The sequence below is a fragment of the Megascapheus bottae genome, chromosome 10 (genome assembly GCF_031878675.1).
Source record: "Megascapheus bottae isolate mThoBot1 chromosome 10, mThoBot2.hap1, whole genome shotgun sequence".
NCBI lineage: Eukaryota > Metazoa > Chordata > Mammalia > Rodentia > Geomyidae > Megascapheus > Megascapheus bottae.
Genome location: NC_143518.1, coordinates 46,731,272 through 46,750,677, shown reverse-complemented (window position 1 = coordinate 46,750,677; position 19,406 = coordinate 46,731,272). Strand labels below are relative to the sequence as shown.

At 36.5% G+C, this 19,406-nt stretch overlaps 2 protein-coding genes across 10 annotated transcripts in view; one reads left to right on the top strand and one right to left on the bottom strand.

Moving 5' to 3' along the window:
- Positions 1-17,966, bottom strand: part of Gpatch2 (G-patch domain containing 2) — a 134,043-nt gene extending 116,077 nt beyond the window's left edge. Inside the window, exons 1-6 of one of the 2 annotated variants that reach the window (XM_090341187.1) lie at positions 17,825-17,966; positions 8,427-9,140; positions 5,678-5,739; positions 2,921-3,103; positions 1,915-1,994; positions 775-1,778 (exon numbers count right to left, since the gene is read on the bottom strand). In XM_090341187.1, coding sequence (XP_090197313.1) covers positions 1,746-1,778; positions 1,915-1,994; positions 2,921-3,103; positions 5,678-5,739; positions 8,427-9,140; positions 17,825-17,880 — 1,128 coding nt within the window. In that variant the 5' untranslated portion in view covers positions 17,881-17,966 and the 3' untranslated portion in view covers positions 775-1,745. Of the gene's footprint in view, positions 1-774; positions 1,779-1,914; positions 1,995-2,920; positions 3,104-5,677; positions 5,740-8,426; positions 9,141-17,824 lie in introns of those variants that run through there. The other variant, XM_090341188.1, reaches the window with a different exon arrangement.
- A 285-nt stretch (positions 17,967-18,251) lies between these two features.
- Spata17 (spermatogenesis associated 17) overlaps positions 18,252-19,406 on the top strand; it is a 148,951-nt gene continuing 147,796 nt past the window's right edge. For 7 of the 8 annotated variants that reach the window (XR_016536876.1, XR_016536874.1, XR_016536877.1 and 4 more), the window contains exon 1: positions 18,281-18,363. Coding sequence is in view for 4 of the 8 variants with exons in the window: in XM_090341184.1 (XP_090197310.1) it covers positions 18,296-18,363 (68 nt within the window). In the remaining 4 variants the exon portion in view is untranslated. Of the gene's footprint in view, positions 18,364-19,406 lie in introns of all 8 variants that reach the window. The other variant, XM_090341186.1, reaches the window with a different exon arrangement.

The window sequence follows — 19,406 nt, the reverse complement described above, 5'->3', positions numbered from 1 at the left end:
TCTCCATCAAGGGAAACTTAATCACCTTTTTGCAATTTAGAGAGGAAAGGCAGCTTTTAGTATGGGTAAGCCATGTATCATCAATACCATGAAGCTAGCCTATCAGGTGTAATAGCTTCTATAAAATACCACAGTGAGATTGCAATAAGCCTAGAAAATGGGCTACAAATCCCAGCTATGCTCAAGCAAGCAGTGAACCAAAAATAAAAATAGGCAAAACTAAACCAAGAATTAGATAGCAATCATTTAGATTCATGATTGGTAAAGCAAAGTTCATAGGCCAAGATTTTAAAGTGACTTTTTCAGACCCAAAAGACAGTCATTATACAAAATAAAATCATTTATGTAATTCTGAAGAAAATAAAACATAAAATTTACGTCCAAAGATACAGCTTAAGTTCAAAGAAGCTTACTTATAATTATAAAATACTATATAATTATACTGTTAAATATATAAAGGTAGAGACTCAAATTTGTACTTTATAATTTTTAATCCCTCCATGATACGCAAATAATCTAAAAGGAGATATCACACATTCTGCTTAAAATATTTGTTTGAAATCTTTCAAATTATAATAACTTTAGGCAAAAGTAATGTCATCTTTACGTTTCTCTTCCAATTCAATTTGGCTATTAAATGTGAATTAACAAACAATCCATACAATGTAAAAATACACAAAGCACATTGACTTAATTAATAATTGGAACTCAATATAAACATTTTAAAGAACTAAAATGGTTAAAGTTAGTATAGTACTTAAATTACACCATCAATATAAATGTTGCATTTTCCCTTACTTGGTGAAAATAAGCTCATGCAAATATTTGTGAAACTCATAGTGACACATAAGGTCTGCTAATTTAAGGAAAAATAGGCAGCTCTCCCTTTTGGCAATCACAATATAAAACACAGTTTTTGATAAAATACCAGATTTCTTTCATATGACTTCATTACACTCTAAGCCAAAATAGTATTTATGATGTATTTCAGGTATCAGACAAATATATCATTTAAAGGGTAATAATAAATGATTCTATTAGTGTAGACTAGTTACCATTTTGACTAGTTTAAGAATAAGATGATTTTTACAGTACAATAAAAACTGTACTATGAAATACAATAAATTTGCAATACAAAGGAAATTATCCAAGTAAAAAGAAAACAACAAAATGCAAACTCTAGCAAAGAATATTAACCTTACCTACTACTTATCTTAGCCTTTGTTAAAATGCCCTGAGTAAAATGCATTCGATAAATAATGCTGATTATAGAAGACTCTCCAAATCTGAACCATAAATGTCAACACACATTTTTTTTAATTAACAACAGACAGATATGTAAAAAAAAAAATCATTCTTAACCAGTCATAATATACACATTAAGATATACTTAGGTTCAATCTAGAAGTTTTCAATGTTCTATCTTTGCTAGCACTTTGGCAAATAAAGTAATACATAAACGAATTCAATGTAAAAAATCATAAAAGAGTAAAACAGATAAAATTTACATTGGTTTCTATCTACGCTTGGCCAGCCTACATACTTAAAAACCCTCCCCAATTAGGTTCTTTTCTGACTAAAAGGAAAAATACCAGTCCTCCAGCAAAAACAGCCCCATCTTTCATCAAAGAGGCTCTCACTTCAATGATATTCCTCCTGGGAAGAGGACAGAAGCCAGGTTCCCTCGAATGTCATTCCCCAGGTGGTCAAAACGTAACTAATTTATTAGCATTAGCAGATTTGGTTTATAGGGGAATCTCACTGGTCCAGTTTGTAGCCTACAAGAAAATGGATTATTTTTAAGTATACTATTAGAATGTAATTAAAGGATGAGGATGTGGCTTTTTTATTCCATAGAAATGGAAATTTTTCCAAACAGGACAATTTAAAAAAAAAAAAAAAAAGCATGCCTACCATTGAAGTTGGAGTCCCTCCAGGTTTTTTAATATTCTTTGAAGACATTCCATGAAGGCGACTTAATCTAGCTTGGAAACCTGGAAAATCCAAACATGTGAATCAGAAGATAAATTAATCATTAGAGCAAAGAAGATCTTATCAATAGAGAATTAAAACCAAGTGAATGGTAAAGGAGAACATCATAAAGATGACTGGGGAAAAAAAAATGTAAAACTTGTTCTGAAAAACCAGAAGCAATGCCAGGCGCGGTGGCTCACGCCTGTAATCCTAACTACTCAGAGGCTAAGATCTGAGGATCGCAGTTCAAAGCCAGCCCAGGCACTAAAGTCTATGAGACTCTTATCTCCAGTGAGTCACCAGAAAACTGTAAGTGGTGCTGTGGCTCCAGGGTTAGGGTGGTAGTCTTGAGTTGAAGAGCTCAGGGACTGTGTCCAGGCCCAGAGTTCAAGCCCCAGGACCCACAAACAAACAAAACCAGAATCAATATCAAAGGGTTCTAATGCAATCAGCCCTTTATCTGTTCAAGGTATTTCTTTCTCCTAATTCACATTTTTTTTTTTTTTTGCCAGTCCTGGGCTTGAGCTCAGGGCATGAGCACTTTCCTTGGACTTTCTCAAGGTCAGAGCTCTACCGCTTGAGCCTCAGCACCACTTCCGGCTTTTTTCTACATATGTGGTACTGAGGAATCTAACCAGTCTTCGTGCATGCTAGGCAAGCACTCTACCACTAGGCCACCCTCCTGGCCCCTAATTCACATTTGTAAGAACATTTTTTCCTTGAGCCTACCAAGAAAGCAAGTCAGCTTTTTCCAGTAATTCTAAAGTATGATGTAGTAGCTAAATTGGTAGTCAACATGCTTCTTTATAGTATTTACCTGACTCTTCACAGTACTATGTGTTTACATTTACTCTAATGGCCATAGTAAGCTAACCTCTTTCTATGCACATTCCAGGACTGACACTATCAGGCTCATTACGTTCCCCAGTGAGGGAGGGCTACTGACCTCTTCTTCCTGGATGTGACATAAGGGGGAAAGAACCAGTTAAGATACTTTCAAAGACAGGATCAGGTAAATCTTGGTCTAGCTCAGTAGGATCTTCCTTTTCCCACCAGGGCACAACTCCAGTGATGCCACATGCTCCCCCTGATTCTTTTTCATAGAACCAGTCACTCTGCTCATCATCACCTGTGAAAATACAAGAAATTCCCCAAACATTCAGGCTTATCATCCAAATATGTAACTCAGGCTATGATGAGGAAAATATATCAGTCATCTAAATGTTAGATAAAAGATTAGCTTTTAATATAAGTATATAGTATTTGCTTCAATGTTTTGAGTGTCCCAAGAACCACATAGGACACAGCTGTACTAAAATACTGGAGAAAAAAAAGTACTGGAGAATCCAGTACTTTATGTGGTAATGAAAAAAAATTTTTTAAAAAGCCTTTTACTTCATATCACAGCTTCACTTAAAAGAAGAAAACAGTTCTGTAATACTATAACAAACACAGATATTACCAAAAACATAAAATACTATGCTTCACACCAATTTTTAAAATGTGAAAAACTGGAGCCGCGAGTTTAGCTTTGTGGTAGAGTGCTTGCCTAGCTTGCACAAAGACCTGCGTTCGATTCCTCGGTACTACATACATAGAAAAAAAGCCAGAAATGGTGCTGTGGCTCAAGTGGTAGAGCTCCAGCCTTGAGAAAGCCCAAGGACAGTGCCCAGGCCCTGAGTTCAAGGCCCAGGACTGGCCAAAAAAAAAAAAGAAGTGAAAAACTATCTATCTGACAAATCTTTTGCCAGATACAATAAAGAAATGTACTTAACTTACTAGCCTTTTCCCATTAAGCACCTAGGTTCATAAAGAGCATTCAGACTATCAATTTTAAATGAAAATGGACAACATACAGCTTACAAATTTTTAAAATTCAATAGTTGTCAGCAGGGTTGACTTTTGGAAATATCCACAAGTATAATCAATGGCATTTTGAATAGCCAATTTAAAACTCAGAAATAAGCCCTTGGAGAGAACCAACATTTTGTGTTCATAGAAGTTATTAAGAGCTATATAAAAGAGACAAATAATTATAACATAAAACAGATTACAGATGGTTGTACAAATAATACATAAAATTTTGATTATTAACCTGAGTCACTAAAGTCTTCCCCCTATCAATCTTAAAAGCCAACCAGTAGTTGTGGTATCTTGGAGGGTTATATAAATCTGTCAACGTTTTCTACTTAGAGAAAAAGGGTGTGTGCTCTAACTATTCCACACAGGAGAGAGACAGGGACTAAGACTTTAAAGCAAGCTTAGCTATGTAATTAGATCTAGTATCAAAAAATATTTTAATTAAATGTTACTTTAAAATTACTTGTTTAATGAACTTATTTGAATTTTTATATGATTTATACCTTTATTTTTAGGAGAGAAATCAAAGAATTACTTACAATTCCATTGTTTGATAAAACTGAGAAAGTTTTTCTTGCTAATTTCCTTACTTTAAAAAATTGAGTTTTTACTGAAGAATGAAACAGGAACAAATGCAAGAAAAATACAAAGCAATCTGTAATGTGAGCCACTTTAGTGCACAAATGCTACCATATCTTTCTGAGCCACCCAATGCTTTCTAATGATTGGCTGCTTATACAAAAGTTATTTTTACGAAGGTTTTATTACAATGTTTCACTACTGTATCAGCATTTATGATCTATTCTTGGATAAAGTTATATAACTTAGTAGGAATATCTATGTTATCAAAATAGGTAAGCTGACTTTGTAACCCAAAGACCTAACATTTTAGACTAACCTTTAACTTGAAAAGTCTATGGTCATAAACTGTTATGTATCTCTCTATCTCAGACAAGTACTCTATATGCAAGCAAAACAGAATGCTCTTTTCCCCTAGACTAAGAAAAATATAGAAATACCTTATCTTTAAAAAAAATAACATTGTTAAATGATATATACTTCAATGCACCCTCCTCTTTTTCCCTTTGAACTTACACTGTTCTGCTAATGTATAAAGGAGGAAACACCTATGTATATTAGCTTAATTTCAGGTTAAGTATGGAGAATAAAACAATAGTTATATTCAGATGTGGCTACAGAGAAACAATCAGATTAAGGATTAATTCTCTTTACATGCTAAGGTCTTTTCCTCTATTTTCATTCCTTCAAAATATTTTCATGTTTTAATGTGAAAAATTTCAGGAAGATTCAGAGATAAAAATCTCTAAGATATAAGAGAGGTAAGATGTAAGAGATTCCTGTTTAACAATTCACATAATATGGAATTCATGTAAGTCATCTAATTACTTCCCAACTGGATAAGGACGAATAAATAGCTCAATAAAGTTGTCAAATGACTTATAAATCCACCTTCAAGAATATTTAAACAGTTTTAGACAATTTGGAACCAAGTGGACAATTAAAACTAGTGTCTTAAGAAGTTGTTAAAAGAGAAAAAATGGAAAAAGTGACAAAATACATGGTTTCCCTGGAAAGAAAATCCTTTCTTAGTGTTGTCAGGGTCCCATAATAGCTGTTGGAGATAGTCTATTACTGTTAATCAGGAAAGCAAGATACTTTCTATAGACTGTAAACTACCACTCAATACTGAGCCCCAGTCTACCAACCAGTGTTTATAATGTAAAAGGACTGTAATCACCTTAAGAAACAACCAATGATAAGAACAACTTTAAAATGGACATTGTTTTTTCCAAAGAAAGAAAAATAAAAAGTATTTCAGTACCTTGTCTTCCCTCATCATTGGTAAACAAACCAGCATCTGTACTGCTGAGACTGCTGGAATCACTGTAATAAAAAGGAAGGAAAGAAAAGATAAAAAAAAAATCAAAAGAACAATTGATTTCTAAAATGCAAAATTTTAAAAAGACATAACAGCTCAGAGATGTAACTCGACCCTGATAAAGGTCTCAAAGAAAATAGTTGATTTTTATTTTTAAATCAATTTGCAAATACTTGGTTCCATTAAACAGAGCATATTTTCTTTGGCACATAAAACCACAGGAATCTAATGGGATTCTGACAGTAAACCAGATGCGACTGCAAGGAGGGGCTGACACAATTGATGCACTTTATTATCCACCTTCATCATAAAGCTCATGGTTTCTTTCTTATGCTGTGCAAATCAACTTGGACCTAAAACATAATGCTTAATAAAATGGGGAAAGCTCAATAAGAGCAGGTTAATGCTTTTATGTGTATACGAAATACAAGGGTCTACAAGAAAATTATTTTTAGAGCCATATTTTCAAATGTTCCAGACATTACTTAGAATTCACAAAAGCTCTATTACTTGGTAAGGAAGGGGGAAAATATAGGTGGTGGCAATCCATTTAATTTAACAAAAATTACATTCACTCTAAGCAACAATAACAAAAAAATATCATTCCTTGGATCGCATCACTTCATCAGAATTTTGAGAATATGAGTAGAAATCAAGCAAACTGAAACAAATAGCAGATGTTCCCTTAACATGAAGTCAATTGTAATGGAAGAAAATGATAACTGTGGACCTGTGGACTCTCAAGAAAAAAAAAGTACAGTTCATGAAAACTCTCATGAACACTTTACTTTTTAAATTATAATTGTGTCAACCAAGAAAATGTCCCAGGTGATTTTAATTAAAATATTTACAGCATTTAGAACCAAAAGTAACTGACCTATTTTAAAAGTGTATTTTAACCTGCTTGAGCATTTTTAAATTGAGACCTCTGAGGTAAAATTTATTGATGATAGATGTAAGTTCACCTACTTATCTGAATATATCAATTTTCAGTTATCATTCAAAAAATAAGTATAAAGTCAGGCGCTGCCAACGGCTCACACCAGTAATCCTAGTTACATAGGAGGCTGAGATCTGAGGATCGCGGTTCAAAGCCAGCCTGAGTAGAAAAGTGCATGAGACTCTTATCTCCAATTAACCACCAGAAAAATGAAATGGCACTATGGTTTAAGTGATAGAGTGATAGCCTTGAGCTGAAGAGCGTAGGCCCAGAGTTAAAGCCCCAAGGCTGACAAGTGAAAGGTTTAAGCATTTGTCAACAGGCATACAGCATAGAATTACAAGGGATTTCAAGTGTTTTTTCTTTTACTTTCTTCAAATTAAGTGAATTCTTGAAGCTCCAGGTAATAAAACTTTGGTGATAAAATACTGTTTTCTAATCAGACCAAATCCATATTGCTTTAGTGACACAATAGACACAGTATATATAGGTACAATAATGAGAATTAAGGTTTGGGAATACTCTTGTTGTCCCAGTTCCAAGGGAAATTTAAGCAAGAGAATCAATGTCCAACTGAGTTTTCATCTAAAAAATAACCTGAAAGCAAATAATATTAAGTGAAATAAGCCAGAACTAAAGAAACATACACTCCATGTTTTCTTTTCCCTCATTTGTAACTTCTAGTATATGTCTAGGATCACAACAGCTCACTAGCTATGTACATATAACCATATAAAATGATGCTAAGCGAAATGAACTCCAGGATATGGAAACAAGTTCTTCTTTGTGGTGGTTGTTTTTAATGAATTATGTGAACTATGTGAAGTCATTTCTTTTTTCTTTATTTCTCCCTATGGTTTATCCCTTATTGTCACTGTATGTGATTTTGGTACCTGGTATATTGTATATACATTTATTTGAAATAGGGAAGGAAAGGGGAACAACAAAATGGTGAGACAAAGGACAATGGTGTAAATCAGTGTGACATCCATTCTCATGAGACAGTGTGTTGGAAATGAACTTGACTGTGTTGGAAATGAACTTGACAACTTGTGAGGGGGGAGGGATAAGAGAAAAAAATGTGTGGGGCTAACAATGTTGGAGAAGAAATGTACTTACTACCTTACATATATAACTGTAACCCCACTGTACATACCCTGGAGACAAAATTAAATTTTAAAAAAGGGGGGGGACGCTAGGATGTGTGGCTCAAGAAATAAGAGTGCCAGGCAATTCTGGATTGTGTAAAACTATAAGTCAGGTTTTATAATTTGTAAGCAATAAAAATCCTTAGCAAGCTACTGATATTTTAAAATATCAAGTCAAATGTACATTGAGCAGGAAACAAACTTTCAATTCATAGGAATGAGAGTAGCAAACTGTACTTTATGAAGCACCAAACACTAATACTCTATAATTATAGAAATAAATAATTACATATATATAATTCTTGGAGTGATAAATGTATTATTATTCAAATGCATATTTTCCAACTGAAAATCCCTTTCCCTCTTTGTAGCTGAAAATTAAGTCATTACAACACAATCAAAAGACTTTGTTTAAATCAAATAAGCAATTTTGCTCTGTAAAAAAAAAAAATCATAAATTGTTTAACAAAATATAACCATAGTTAACCATAACACTGCTATCATAATTACAATTTATAATTATTTTAAAATAGAATTAAAATATAAAACATTCAACCACAAACATTAAAGACAAATAGTTTCAAATTTAGAAAATGTAAGTCACCTTTCACTCATGAGTTCATCTGAGACTTTTTGCTCTTCATATTCCATTTTGTCCTTACCGGTCTGGCTTACTTCCTCATTTTCTAAAACTACTCCTTCATCCTGGATTTTTGGTCCTTGTCTACTTATTTTCAACTTCCTTTTTTTAACTTTATTCTTGGTAAATTCTTGATACTGATAAGCTCTGTTGTCCATGTCTTGATCTCTACAGCCTTCCGGTGGCTGGGTCATTGTCCGTTTGTTAGAGAGGTCCTGCGGGAGATCTACTGCCATACGCTTTACCTTCCTCCTCCTGCGCAGAGTCCTGTTCCCAAGGCTGTCTACAGCAAAATCAGACTCATGCCATAGAGGCCTTTTCCCTCGAACATTATTATTCAAACTGGATGATGGCCTGCGTTTTGCTACTAACATCTGGTCATCAGAGTCACTATGATCTTTTTTGTTACTATTGTGATTCTCTCTATAGTCCTTGCTTGGTTCTTCTAAACTAGAATCAGAACCATCACTTAAGCAATGACCAGTATCCCAAGAGTGGTGAACATTGTATGACCTCCTCTTCCTTCCTCTCCTTTTCCTGGCTTGGCGTTTCAGAGGACATGATATACTTCGAGAATGATCTCCTGTCTCAGCAAATCCACCTCGAGCTTGTTCGGAACTCTCCTCCAATGCTGAGACAAGATCATGAACCAGTTCTTCCATGGTTCTACTAAAATGCCTATGTAGAGAAAGAGAAACAAACAAAAATAGTCATCCCTAGTCTTTATCTAGTTTGCCATAGCAGAAAATTCACTCTAAAAATAAACTTAAGTCATTACAAAGTATTTGAAAGTTAATTTATTCAATGCATGAGTTTCAAATATTTTGATTCATTCAAATACTTTGATTCTTTATTACACCATCTTCTATAATTTTTCTAATTAAATATTTTTTAAAAAAGCACATAGTGGCACCTCTCTACAATTCCAAGATTCAGGAAGTTAAAAAAGTTAGTTGGAGACTAAATAGTGGTACATAGTTATACCTGGCTAAATAGTTAGACCTAGTCTTGATTAAAACAAAACAAAACCCTATATAATAAAAAAATAAACAGAAATTATTTCAAGTTAGAATAAATAAGTTAATGAGGCAACACAAGTTCCCAATACTTTTACATTTTTTTACTATTCAATTATGGAAAAGTTATTCTACTTAAATCACTTTTACTTGGTCTTGTCCCTGGTTCCCTGATCTTTTTCTAGAACCAGTTTTCCTGTAACAAATAGAATCCTCTCTGTTCTCTCCTTACCCACTAGTTTCTAAGTCATGGAGGCACTGAAATTGTCCATTCACCCAACATTCTGAACAACCATTGCCAGAGTATACAAAATAGAAGCATATACTTAAGCCGTGCCCACCTCAATCCAGTAATGAAAACACAGTATTAACCTTCAAAGTAACTTGCATTAGTCTTCAAGGGTACATCATGAACCCATTCTGAAGCAGTCTCTTAGGTAATTTTAGTAAGGATAAGCATCAGTGTTCTTTGGGAACTTTAATAAATTATATAGCCTTTCCAACATGATTTCTAATTATTGTAAATTGTTTAGTGTGATATATAGCCTAGCAATTGACTGTATTTTCTAAACCTTACAAATAGTTTACATATTTACTTTTCTTCTGAAGATCATAGGCAATCACTTTTCAAACTGAGATCTAAAAGTACTTGGGGATCAAATTATTCTCAATAATCCTCTAGGGACCTATATATTTCTAATGTCTACAGACAGGTAGACACAAAAATTTCTGAAAAGCCAGATAATATTTTAGGCTTTGTAGGTCATTAGGTATCTTACAATTACTCAACTTGTCATTACAATGCAAAAATAACCACAAGCAATTTCTATACCAATTAGTAAATTTCCTTGATAATAAGTTTTGTTTATAAAATCAAGTAGTGGCTAGCCGTAGTTTCTCAACCCTTTACTGTGTATATAGTCTATGAAGTCATCACCTATAATTTCAAGATTTGGCAAATTCTTTGAAGCAATTTCTGTTTTTCTTAATGATAACCTAAAGACAGACACAAATAGTGATACAAATGAAGATATCACATACACAACCAGTTTCTAATTATTTACTACTTATAAGATACCCTGCTAAGTATTTATATGTATTTCCTAATTTCATTTTCACCCCAAATCCTATGACATTGCCAAAGAGAGAAAGATAGAAGATCTGTCTCAATGGGACATAACTAGGTGGTAAAAGAAGACTTTAAATATTTGAAATTCCAGCAATCCAGTTCCAACCAGAGCTAAGAACAGCTTAGCCAATTCCAATACCAGTCTGTATTTCTTTCGTTTGACTGATTTAGACCAGGCAGGACTACCTGTTAACACATTAATGTGTGAAAGTTAAATGACTCAGTTACAATTTACAGTTTTAATTTTAAAGAAAAGAGGTGGGAAAGTCAAATTAACACCAGGGAGGGCTGCTGCTGCTGAGGTGAATTACACACACAAACACAAAACACAAACTCTTGTTTGTAGTGGCTAGAAGAGTGTATGTACATTTTGAACAATTATCAGTTAATCTGGGTTTGTATGTTCCAGATTCATGCCCTTTGCTAATCTGTAAAAACAAAAGATTCTATTTGGATACACAGGATTCAAAATGGTGGTAGCAAAGCAAATATAGTATTTTTAAACTTTTTTTATATTTATTACTTTTTGCCAGTCCTGGGACTTTCTGTTCTACCACTTGAGCCTCAGCATCACTACCCACTTTTTTCTATGTATGTGGTACCGAGGAATTGAACCTGGGTCTTCGTGCTTGCTAGTACTCTACTACTAGGCCAAACTCCCAGCCAAAAATATAATATTTCAAATAAACTCTGGCAGCCAGTTTGGCCTAGTGGTAGAGTAGATGCCTAGCACACATGAAGACAGGTTCGATTCCTTGGTAACACATAAATAGAAAAAGCTGGAAGCAGTGCTGTGGGTCAAGGGGTGGAGCTCTAGCCTTGAGAACAGTGCTAAGGCCCTGGGTTCAAGCCTCAGGACTTGCAAAAAAAAAAACCAAAAAAACTGGAAGACTGGCAATTTTTTTTTTCTTTACAAGAAAATCCTGGTATCAGCATACAGCATTAAATTAAGAGGAATATAAATTACAGAGGACTAGGCACTGAATCATACTAGGAACAATAGCATAGACTATTTTGAAAAGCTGTGAAGGGACCCCTTTCTTGACTTCCCCCAAAATCCATCCCCTACAGGCATTTCCTGTCTTCATGACAAAGGAGTACTTAACTCAAGGTGGGGGCTGTAAATTACCTGATAACAGAGCTCAGATTACAAGAGCAGCTAAACTAGGTGGAATTACCAGAATTCCACCCCCACATTACCCCCTACAGAAGCTCACCTAGATGATAGGTCAGTTCAAACAGCAAAGGTGTCAGTGGATGCCCCAGCCATCACTCAAGTATACTGAGATTCCATTGGCCACCTGTGTATGGCCAAGCCCAACCACATGGCTGGTGGCCTATAAAAGCAGCCAGTAAGATTAGGTGGGGTCCCTCTCTCACATCTTAGAGACAGCGCTGACTGGTCAGTATGATTCTTGATGCTAGGCGCGGAATAAAACTTTAACTTCTGCTTTTGTGTCAGACTCGTTCCTTTGATCACCCTAATATTGGGGGACTGGACCCTAACAGTTGCATGTATCTTTATCAATATAGTTGAATAGTTGACTTGATTTTCCCTTAATGTAATGAATATCTTGTTCTTTTCCTTTACCTCTGAAATTCAATCTAACTATTAACTAGACATAATGTTGAACTTCTAAAAAAATTCATTTGAAGTCAGTTCAACATAAAAATTCATTTGAAGTCAGTTCAACATATATTAAAATAAGAATTTCTTTTACAACAGATTGTTCTAGAATAGCATACTTTTCCAAGACAGTGTTCTTATCAACAGGTTAATGATTAGTAAATACTAAAAAATAAAATTAATTCAATGCATATAGTATCGACTAAAATAAATATAATATTAACTAGAATTCAACTTTATTGTCAAGCTGCTTCATATCTCTCAGGTAAAATAGGGGTCTCTAGCCACAGAGAAATAAAATCATTAGAGATTACTGCGTGGCCAATGGCTCTTTTGTCTCCCTACTTTGGGAAATGTTCTTGAGTAAGGCCTTTTTTATTTAAGAAGAAACCCCAAAATATAGAACTTTTCTGTACAAATCCATATTTACATCTTATATTCTAATTTTAAGAAAATTATTTTCATTTGGAACTCATCTGGAAATACTGTAAGTAATCATTAAATAAAATGTTTATAAATACTAAATAGTTGTTTTCTTAAAAACTGTCATGGAAGTGGCACAGTGGTTCACACCTATAATCCTAGCTATTCAGGAGGCTGAGATCTGAGGATCTCAAGCCAGCCTAGGCACAAAAGGACTCTTATCTCCAATTAACCTCTAGAAAAAGGGAAGTGAGGCTTGGCTCAAGGGTAGGGGGGTAGCCTTGACCTGAAGAGCTCAGGGACAGTGCCCAGGCGGAGTTCAAGCCCCATGACCCATTAAAAAAAAAAAAAAAGTCATGAACAAAACTGACATATTATTTATTTTAATTTGGAATGTGTAAACTGGGAATGAGCATACCTATATCTTTTTTTCAGGTGGTAATGAATTATGCCAAGAAATTATAGCAGGTATGATCAATCTAAGATTTGCCAAACCATTTTATTTAACAAATTTTTGGCCAAAGGTCAAGTATTCTCGTCTTTATCTAGGTAATAGTAAATATCCATTGAATTACCTACTTGGATTTTTCATCACCAGTTTCTAATTATTTCAAAAAAATTATTCTAAAAATGTCTGTTTAAGCATCAGGAAGATCAGCTAAGAAAGAAAATAAGGCATTACTAGGAGATTCCCTTAAAATCCTTTGGTTTAAAAAGCATTAGGAAATTGCCTTAGTTCTACTGTACTGCTTACTAAAAGACCAAGTTGACTATCTGCCCTAAAAGAGTTTAAAGAATACTTCCCAGTTAAAAATCATAAGCTTCTCCACCAAATAAAACTTGATTTCCAAAAGGAGAACAGAAGTTCCTTGCCTGGTCCCATTTTGTTACCGCAGGAACACTCAGGAAGTGTTCTGTTCTAATCCTGATGATTTTTGGAAAAAAACAGAAAAGGTTTAATTCTACTTTGCAAATTAATGATTTAGTAAGGCTAGCTCATTAATTATGCATGATGACCATTTTTTTTTTCATTTTTTGGTTTCATTTAATGGTGTCAAGACTCACTCAAAGCTTCTTTTCTTCTTCCTTCTAATTGCTTTCAAAATGTAAACAACTGATTTTAAAACTGCCTAAATGAGTCAGTCTTAACCAAATAAGATTTAAAAAAACCATATTAAAAAAGTAATATTCTAAATCTTGTCAACAAACATTCTAATAACATAAGCAAATTTTTGGTAGGATAACAAATGTCCTATTTATTGCTCACTTATGTTGCTGCCTAGTAAATACTGACTATATAAACTCAATTCTTAGATTAAAGATGAGAAGAAAACTGAACTACTAATTACCCATCATACTTCCTGATATGTAATAGATGTTTAAAAAAATTGTAGGAAAAAATTTTTTAAAAATTAAAAAAATCTATTGGATGAAGACATCAATAAAAGATTAAAGAGGAAATAAAATAACAAAAACATAATGGCTAAAAGTTTTGGAATATTTGCATTTTATATTTTCTGCCACATTGACAACCAAGACATTCCTTAGTTTTAAGTAAATGTGAAAGTAAGAGCAAATTACCAAAGATGGTGTGAAGTTCCCTAGTTTGTCATAAATAAGAATGCTAAGGCCCTCTACTAAAAGTGAATTTTCTCCAAATCATACTATCATGTTACTTTGATCCTTAACTGAAAGATAATCTTGGATCAAACAAACCCAACAGACAGAAAGTGAAGTCAATACAATGTGGGAAAAACTCAGTGAGTTAGTGAATTCAGACCTAACGAAAATCAAAATAGGGTGGGGGGAGGGAAATGGGAACCAAGACATGAGAAAGGGTATCAATGTATGTGAAGTAACACACCCTCTATCTGGTGAATATAATGTAACCCTTCTATTAATTACAATAAAAAATATATGGAAAAAAAGAAAATCAAAATACTAAACAGAATTCAAAGTACATTTTTGTGGCTTTAATTTAAAAAAAATAGCAAAGCCACATAAGAAAGTGAAAAAAGTGTCACAGTTTAATAAAATATTTATACAAATTTATCTATTTAGTGCCTAAAAACTTTTTTTAAAGTAGTAGAAAAACAATTTACATATTCCTTGAGATACTGTATTCCTAAAGCTGAGTGGTTTAGGAATTTTTGTACAGGTACATTGGATTCATATTGCCAATGGTGATAAGTGCAACTCTATGTGACTATTTTTTTAAATACAGAGAATCATGACTCTACCTCAGAGATTTACCTATGCATGTAAAACCTGGCCACCAGTAACTAATTAAGGGTAGTATCCAGATTGCACTGGTTTTACATTACTGGGATAAAACTAATACACAGAGAGCAAATATTTGTTTAGTGAATAAAACAGAAAATTCCATTATGAAATTCTTAACTCTTCATTAAGCGGCCTGAGGTGACCTGTGAAAATGGTTCACTACTCTCTAGACCCAGAAAACCCCACAAAATCATGCAAGTCAAGAGGCTCAAACTCTCCTGTTCACTTTAAGAACACCAGAGAAACAACCCAGGCCATCAAGGGTATGCATATCCGAAAAGCTACAAAGTATCTTTGTAACTTTAAAGACTCAATGTGTGCCATTTCAGTTACAGTGGTGGAGTTGGCAGGTGTGCCCAGGCAAAACAGTGGGGCTTGGCATAGGGTCAGTGGCCCAAAAAAAGTGCTGAGTCTCTGCTGCACATGCTAAAAAACGCAGAGACTAATGGTAAACTGAAGGGATAGACTCCCTGGTCCTGAACACATCCAGATGAACAAAGCACCCAAGATGGGCAGCCAAACTTACAGAGACCGTGGTAGGATTAACCCATACATGAGCTCCCCATGCCACATTGAGATGGTCCTTACTGAAAAGGAACAAAACTGTTCCTAAACTAGAAGAGGACACTGCACAGAAGAAAAGGGTATCCCAAAAGAAACTGAAGAAACAAACACTTATGACACGAGAATAAACTTAGCATAAAATAAATGCAAATAAATGAATGTTGGTTATCATTTTTAAAAAAGAAAGAAATTCTGAAGCAGGAAATGATGGAGCATATCTGTCTTACCAGCAACTGTGAGGCAGAAGGATGGTGAGCAGATTTAACTGTGTCTATGTGAAACCCAGTCTCTGGGCACCATCACCACAACAAAATCAACAAGGAGGAAGAGGAGGAAAAGGAGAGAAGGACATGAAGGAAAGAGGAGGAGAAGGAAGGCAAGGGATGGGGAAGGGGAAGGGAAAAGAGATGGAAGAGGAGGAAAGGACAGAGCAGGGAAGGGTAGGTATGAAAAAAGAAGAAATTTTGAATGACTGGATAGTTTGTACAGATAACCCTAAAAAATAAAGGTGGTAGCTTTCTGGAATATATCAAGTGCTGGCTGGAAAGAATTACTTGGTATGTCAAGAAGTAAAAACAGTATAAGCTCTTCAAAAAATAAAGGTGCTTTTATATTATAAAGTGGTAAGTGTGATGGACAAGGCAGAGCAAGAGGGTCATTAAAAAGAAGACAGTTGCACTAAATTCAATATAACCCTGATAAGAGAAAAATCAACATCTACCTCCCTTTTCGAGATACTAAATGGTGAATCATTAAGAAGCCTACACTCCACAGAAAATCACAGGGTAATGGAAAAAGTCTCTATCTTGTTTGGTGTGGTAGTTATACAAACACATACAAATACAAGATAAATGAAATTAAGTACTTAAAAACCTTGCCTTTTATTCTTAAGTTAATTATACCATTAAAAATGACTCATGAAAATTGCTTCCTCCTTCCTTTACTGAAAATTGTATGTAAAAGCAGCTTAACCAAATCTATATTCATTATAAAAATAAACTATAAAATCACCTGAGCCAACTTGCAAACACCTGAGTAAACTATTTCTTTGCAACTTGTTATTAGTGCCATTTTTTCTAAGATTACAGACCACTATATTCCCCATGATTTATTTCAGCAGAAACTGAGAATTGAGCGTAAAGCTTTCTTTCTTTCACCCACTGGTCATAACTTCAAAGTCGATGAGTGCAAATGTCCTTGTCTGAGTTTCACTGATGATTTTGTGCACACTTGTAGGAGAAAGGATTGGCAGGAGTGTGAGACAGACTCCAAATTCCTGCTTCTGGTTCCAGAATTAAAACGTGTAGGGGGCAACGTTGGACAACTCACCGAAGTCTTCTGCGCCTAGGATATATGTTCTTGGTGTCATAGGGCTGGTCCAAGAATAGGATGTATTTTGTGAAAGTGGTTTGCTACGTTAAAACAATATGTATGAGCCGGGAGTTTGGCCTAGTGGTAGAGTGCTTGCCTAGCATGCACGAAGACCTGGGTTCCATTCCTTGGTACCATATGCTTAGAAAAGGCCGGAAGTGGTGCTGAGGCTCAAGTGGTAGAGCTCTAGCCTTGAGAAAAATCCAAGGACAGTGCTCAGGCCCTGAGCTTAAGCCCAGGATTGAAAAACAAAAAACAAAAAACTATATGTGTGTGTGTGTGTGTGTGTGTGTGTGTGTGTGTGTGTGTGTGTGTGTGTGTGTGTGTGTGTGTGTGTGTGTGTTATTCTAAAGTGTCGCTGGTAGGGCGGATACTACACATATGGTCAAACTCCAAACTTGCTCCTGGGATTTATGTCCTTGGACAACACTGGTATCTCATTTGGACCAGGGGGTGCAGATGTGGGAGAGTCTAGAGACTGCCGTCTCCTCCCTCAGTCAGTTCCAGAACACTGGATTTCTGAGATTCCATCTTTCAGGGCCCTTAGTGCAATGTGGTCATTACGGTGTGGGCGTCGGGGAGTAAACTGTGAATTCAGATAAAAGTATCTCAAGCCTCTAACCTTGTCAGCAGTTACGGGGAGGGGCGGGTTTATCTCTCTATAGTACAGCAAGCTAAATTCCCAGATATGACAAGTAACAGCAAGCATGGAGGAATTTTTAGCACACACCACCCCAAAGCCTCCCCAGCACGGGGTGAGGGAGAGAGGCGTGAAAGCCTCAGGAGCGTCCATCAGCACTCTTCCCCCCCCCCCAAACCCCGCATGCGGTCCAGGCCCAGACCCCCCCCCCGCCCCCCACCCCCCGCTCCCCACCAGCCCTCCACCCCGGCCCCGCCGGCCATCACACCCCTTCCGGATGGCCCATCCCCGGGCGCCCGCCAGCCTCACCAGCTGTTCCCGGCGGATGGAGCTCCGTTCGGTTGGCGCCCGGCGGCCCCGAACATTAACGACACCCAGGAGCCTGGCCTTGAGGCTCAAGCCCGAGGACAGACGCCGACTACCACAGCCCCGGAGAGTTCGAGAGAGCGGTTCAGCATTTTGAGAGGAAGCTTCCGGAAGCGGCCGGGAGGCGGAAACCGGAAGTCGGGAGCGACCATTCCCTCGCCGCTCGTCCCCGGAGCTCCGGCAGCCCCGCTTCTTCCTCTCACTTGTAGCTGCCCCTTCACACGCGGGAAAGAGAATACGTCTGGCTTTTGAGAAGACGTGCATTCACTTTCCCGGTGATCCGAAGACCCAAATGCGGGGGGGACAAACCGGTGCCTGGAGAGGCCACCCCCGCCTGGACCTGGGTCAATGGTTTCGCCCGGTTGTCATGGAGACCGGGAGAAACACCAGTGGCTCCCTCCTGACCTGGCGGCCATGGCCACTTTAGCTCGGCTGCAGGCTCGGTCGTCGTTTATAGAGAATCAATATTACTTTAGGAACCGGTAAGTCATTTAAAAAAATAAGAAGAAGACCCTGGAGTGACTGAGCCACTTGTTTCACAGCGGGAGCTGGCTATTTAACAAATCCCTCCTTTCACTAAACTGCTTCCAGGTCTCCCCTGGAGTCCCTGCCAAGAGTTGAGGGTAAAGAAGGCTAAAACCACGGGGAGAGTGTGGGTAGAGGAAGGCCATACATTCTCAAGTGGAGATCATTTGAGGAAAAGCCCGGCAGAGATCAGATCAAGAAGGGATTCCTCCCTCCTCCTCCTCCTCCTAGTCCTCCTCCTAGTCCTCCTCCTCGCCCTCCTTATCCTCCTCCTCCTCTTCCTCTTCCTCCTCCTCCTCCTCTTCTTTTTCCTCTTCCTTTTTTTTTCTGTTCCTCCTCCTCCTCTTCCTCCTCCTCCTCCTCCTCCCCCTCCTTCATCATTTCCCCACAATGTTAGGAAATCTGTTTGCTCCCTGGGGAAGAAGATCCAAAGGCCTCCTTGGTATCTATCACTCAAGCCGTCCAATTCAGTGAGCTCAGGGTGTCCCTGTCTGTCTAGGAATTTGAATGCCTGTGGTCTCACACACATCATGGAACATAATTGTTCTTCGACACTTAAAGTGAGAGTAAACCAATGTAAAAAGATACTTCGTACCAATGTATAACTTAATTTGGGTTTTGAGAAGTAATATATATATATATATATATATATATATATATATATATATATATATGAATTCTCTTTCCCGGTCATCTTAAGACCCGGAAGCAGAGAGGATGAAGAAAGACACCATCAGCATTTGCCATTTCCCTAGGTCCCAAACCTCATTTTAACAGAGGCCTCTTTCCAACTTCAGAATCAACAACAACACAAAAAGCAAACAGGTAGTATACAATGTGGAGGCAGACCAGTGGGAAATACATCACTAGGACAAAATCCTTGCTGATCAGTTCTTAACATTTATCACATCTACTGCATTAGAACTGTGAACCTCTTAACACACTGAATTGTACCTCACCCCAGTGTCTCTCCATTTCCTGACACTGTTCTAAACATTGG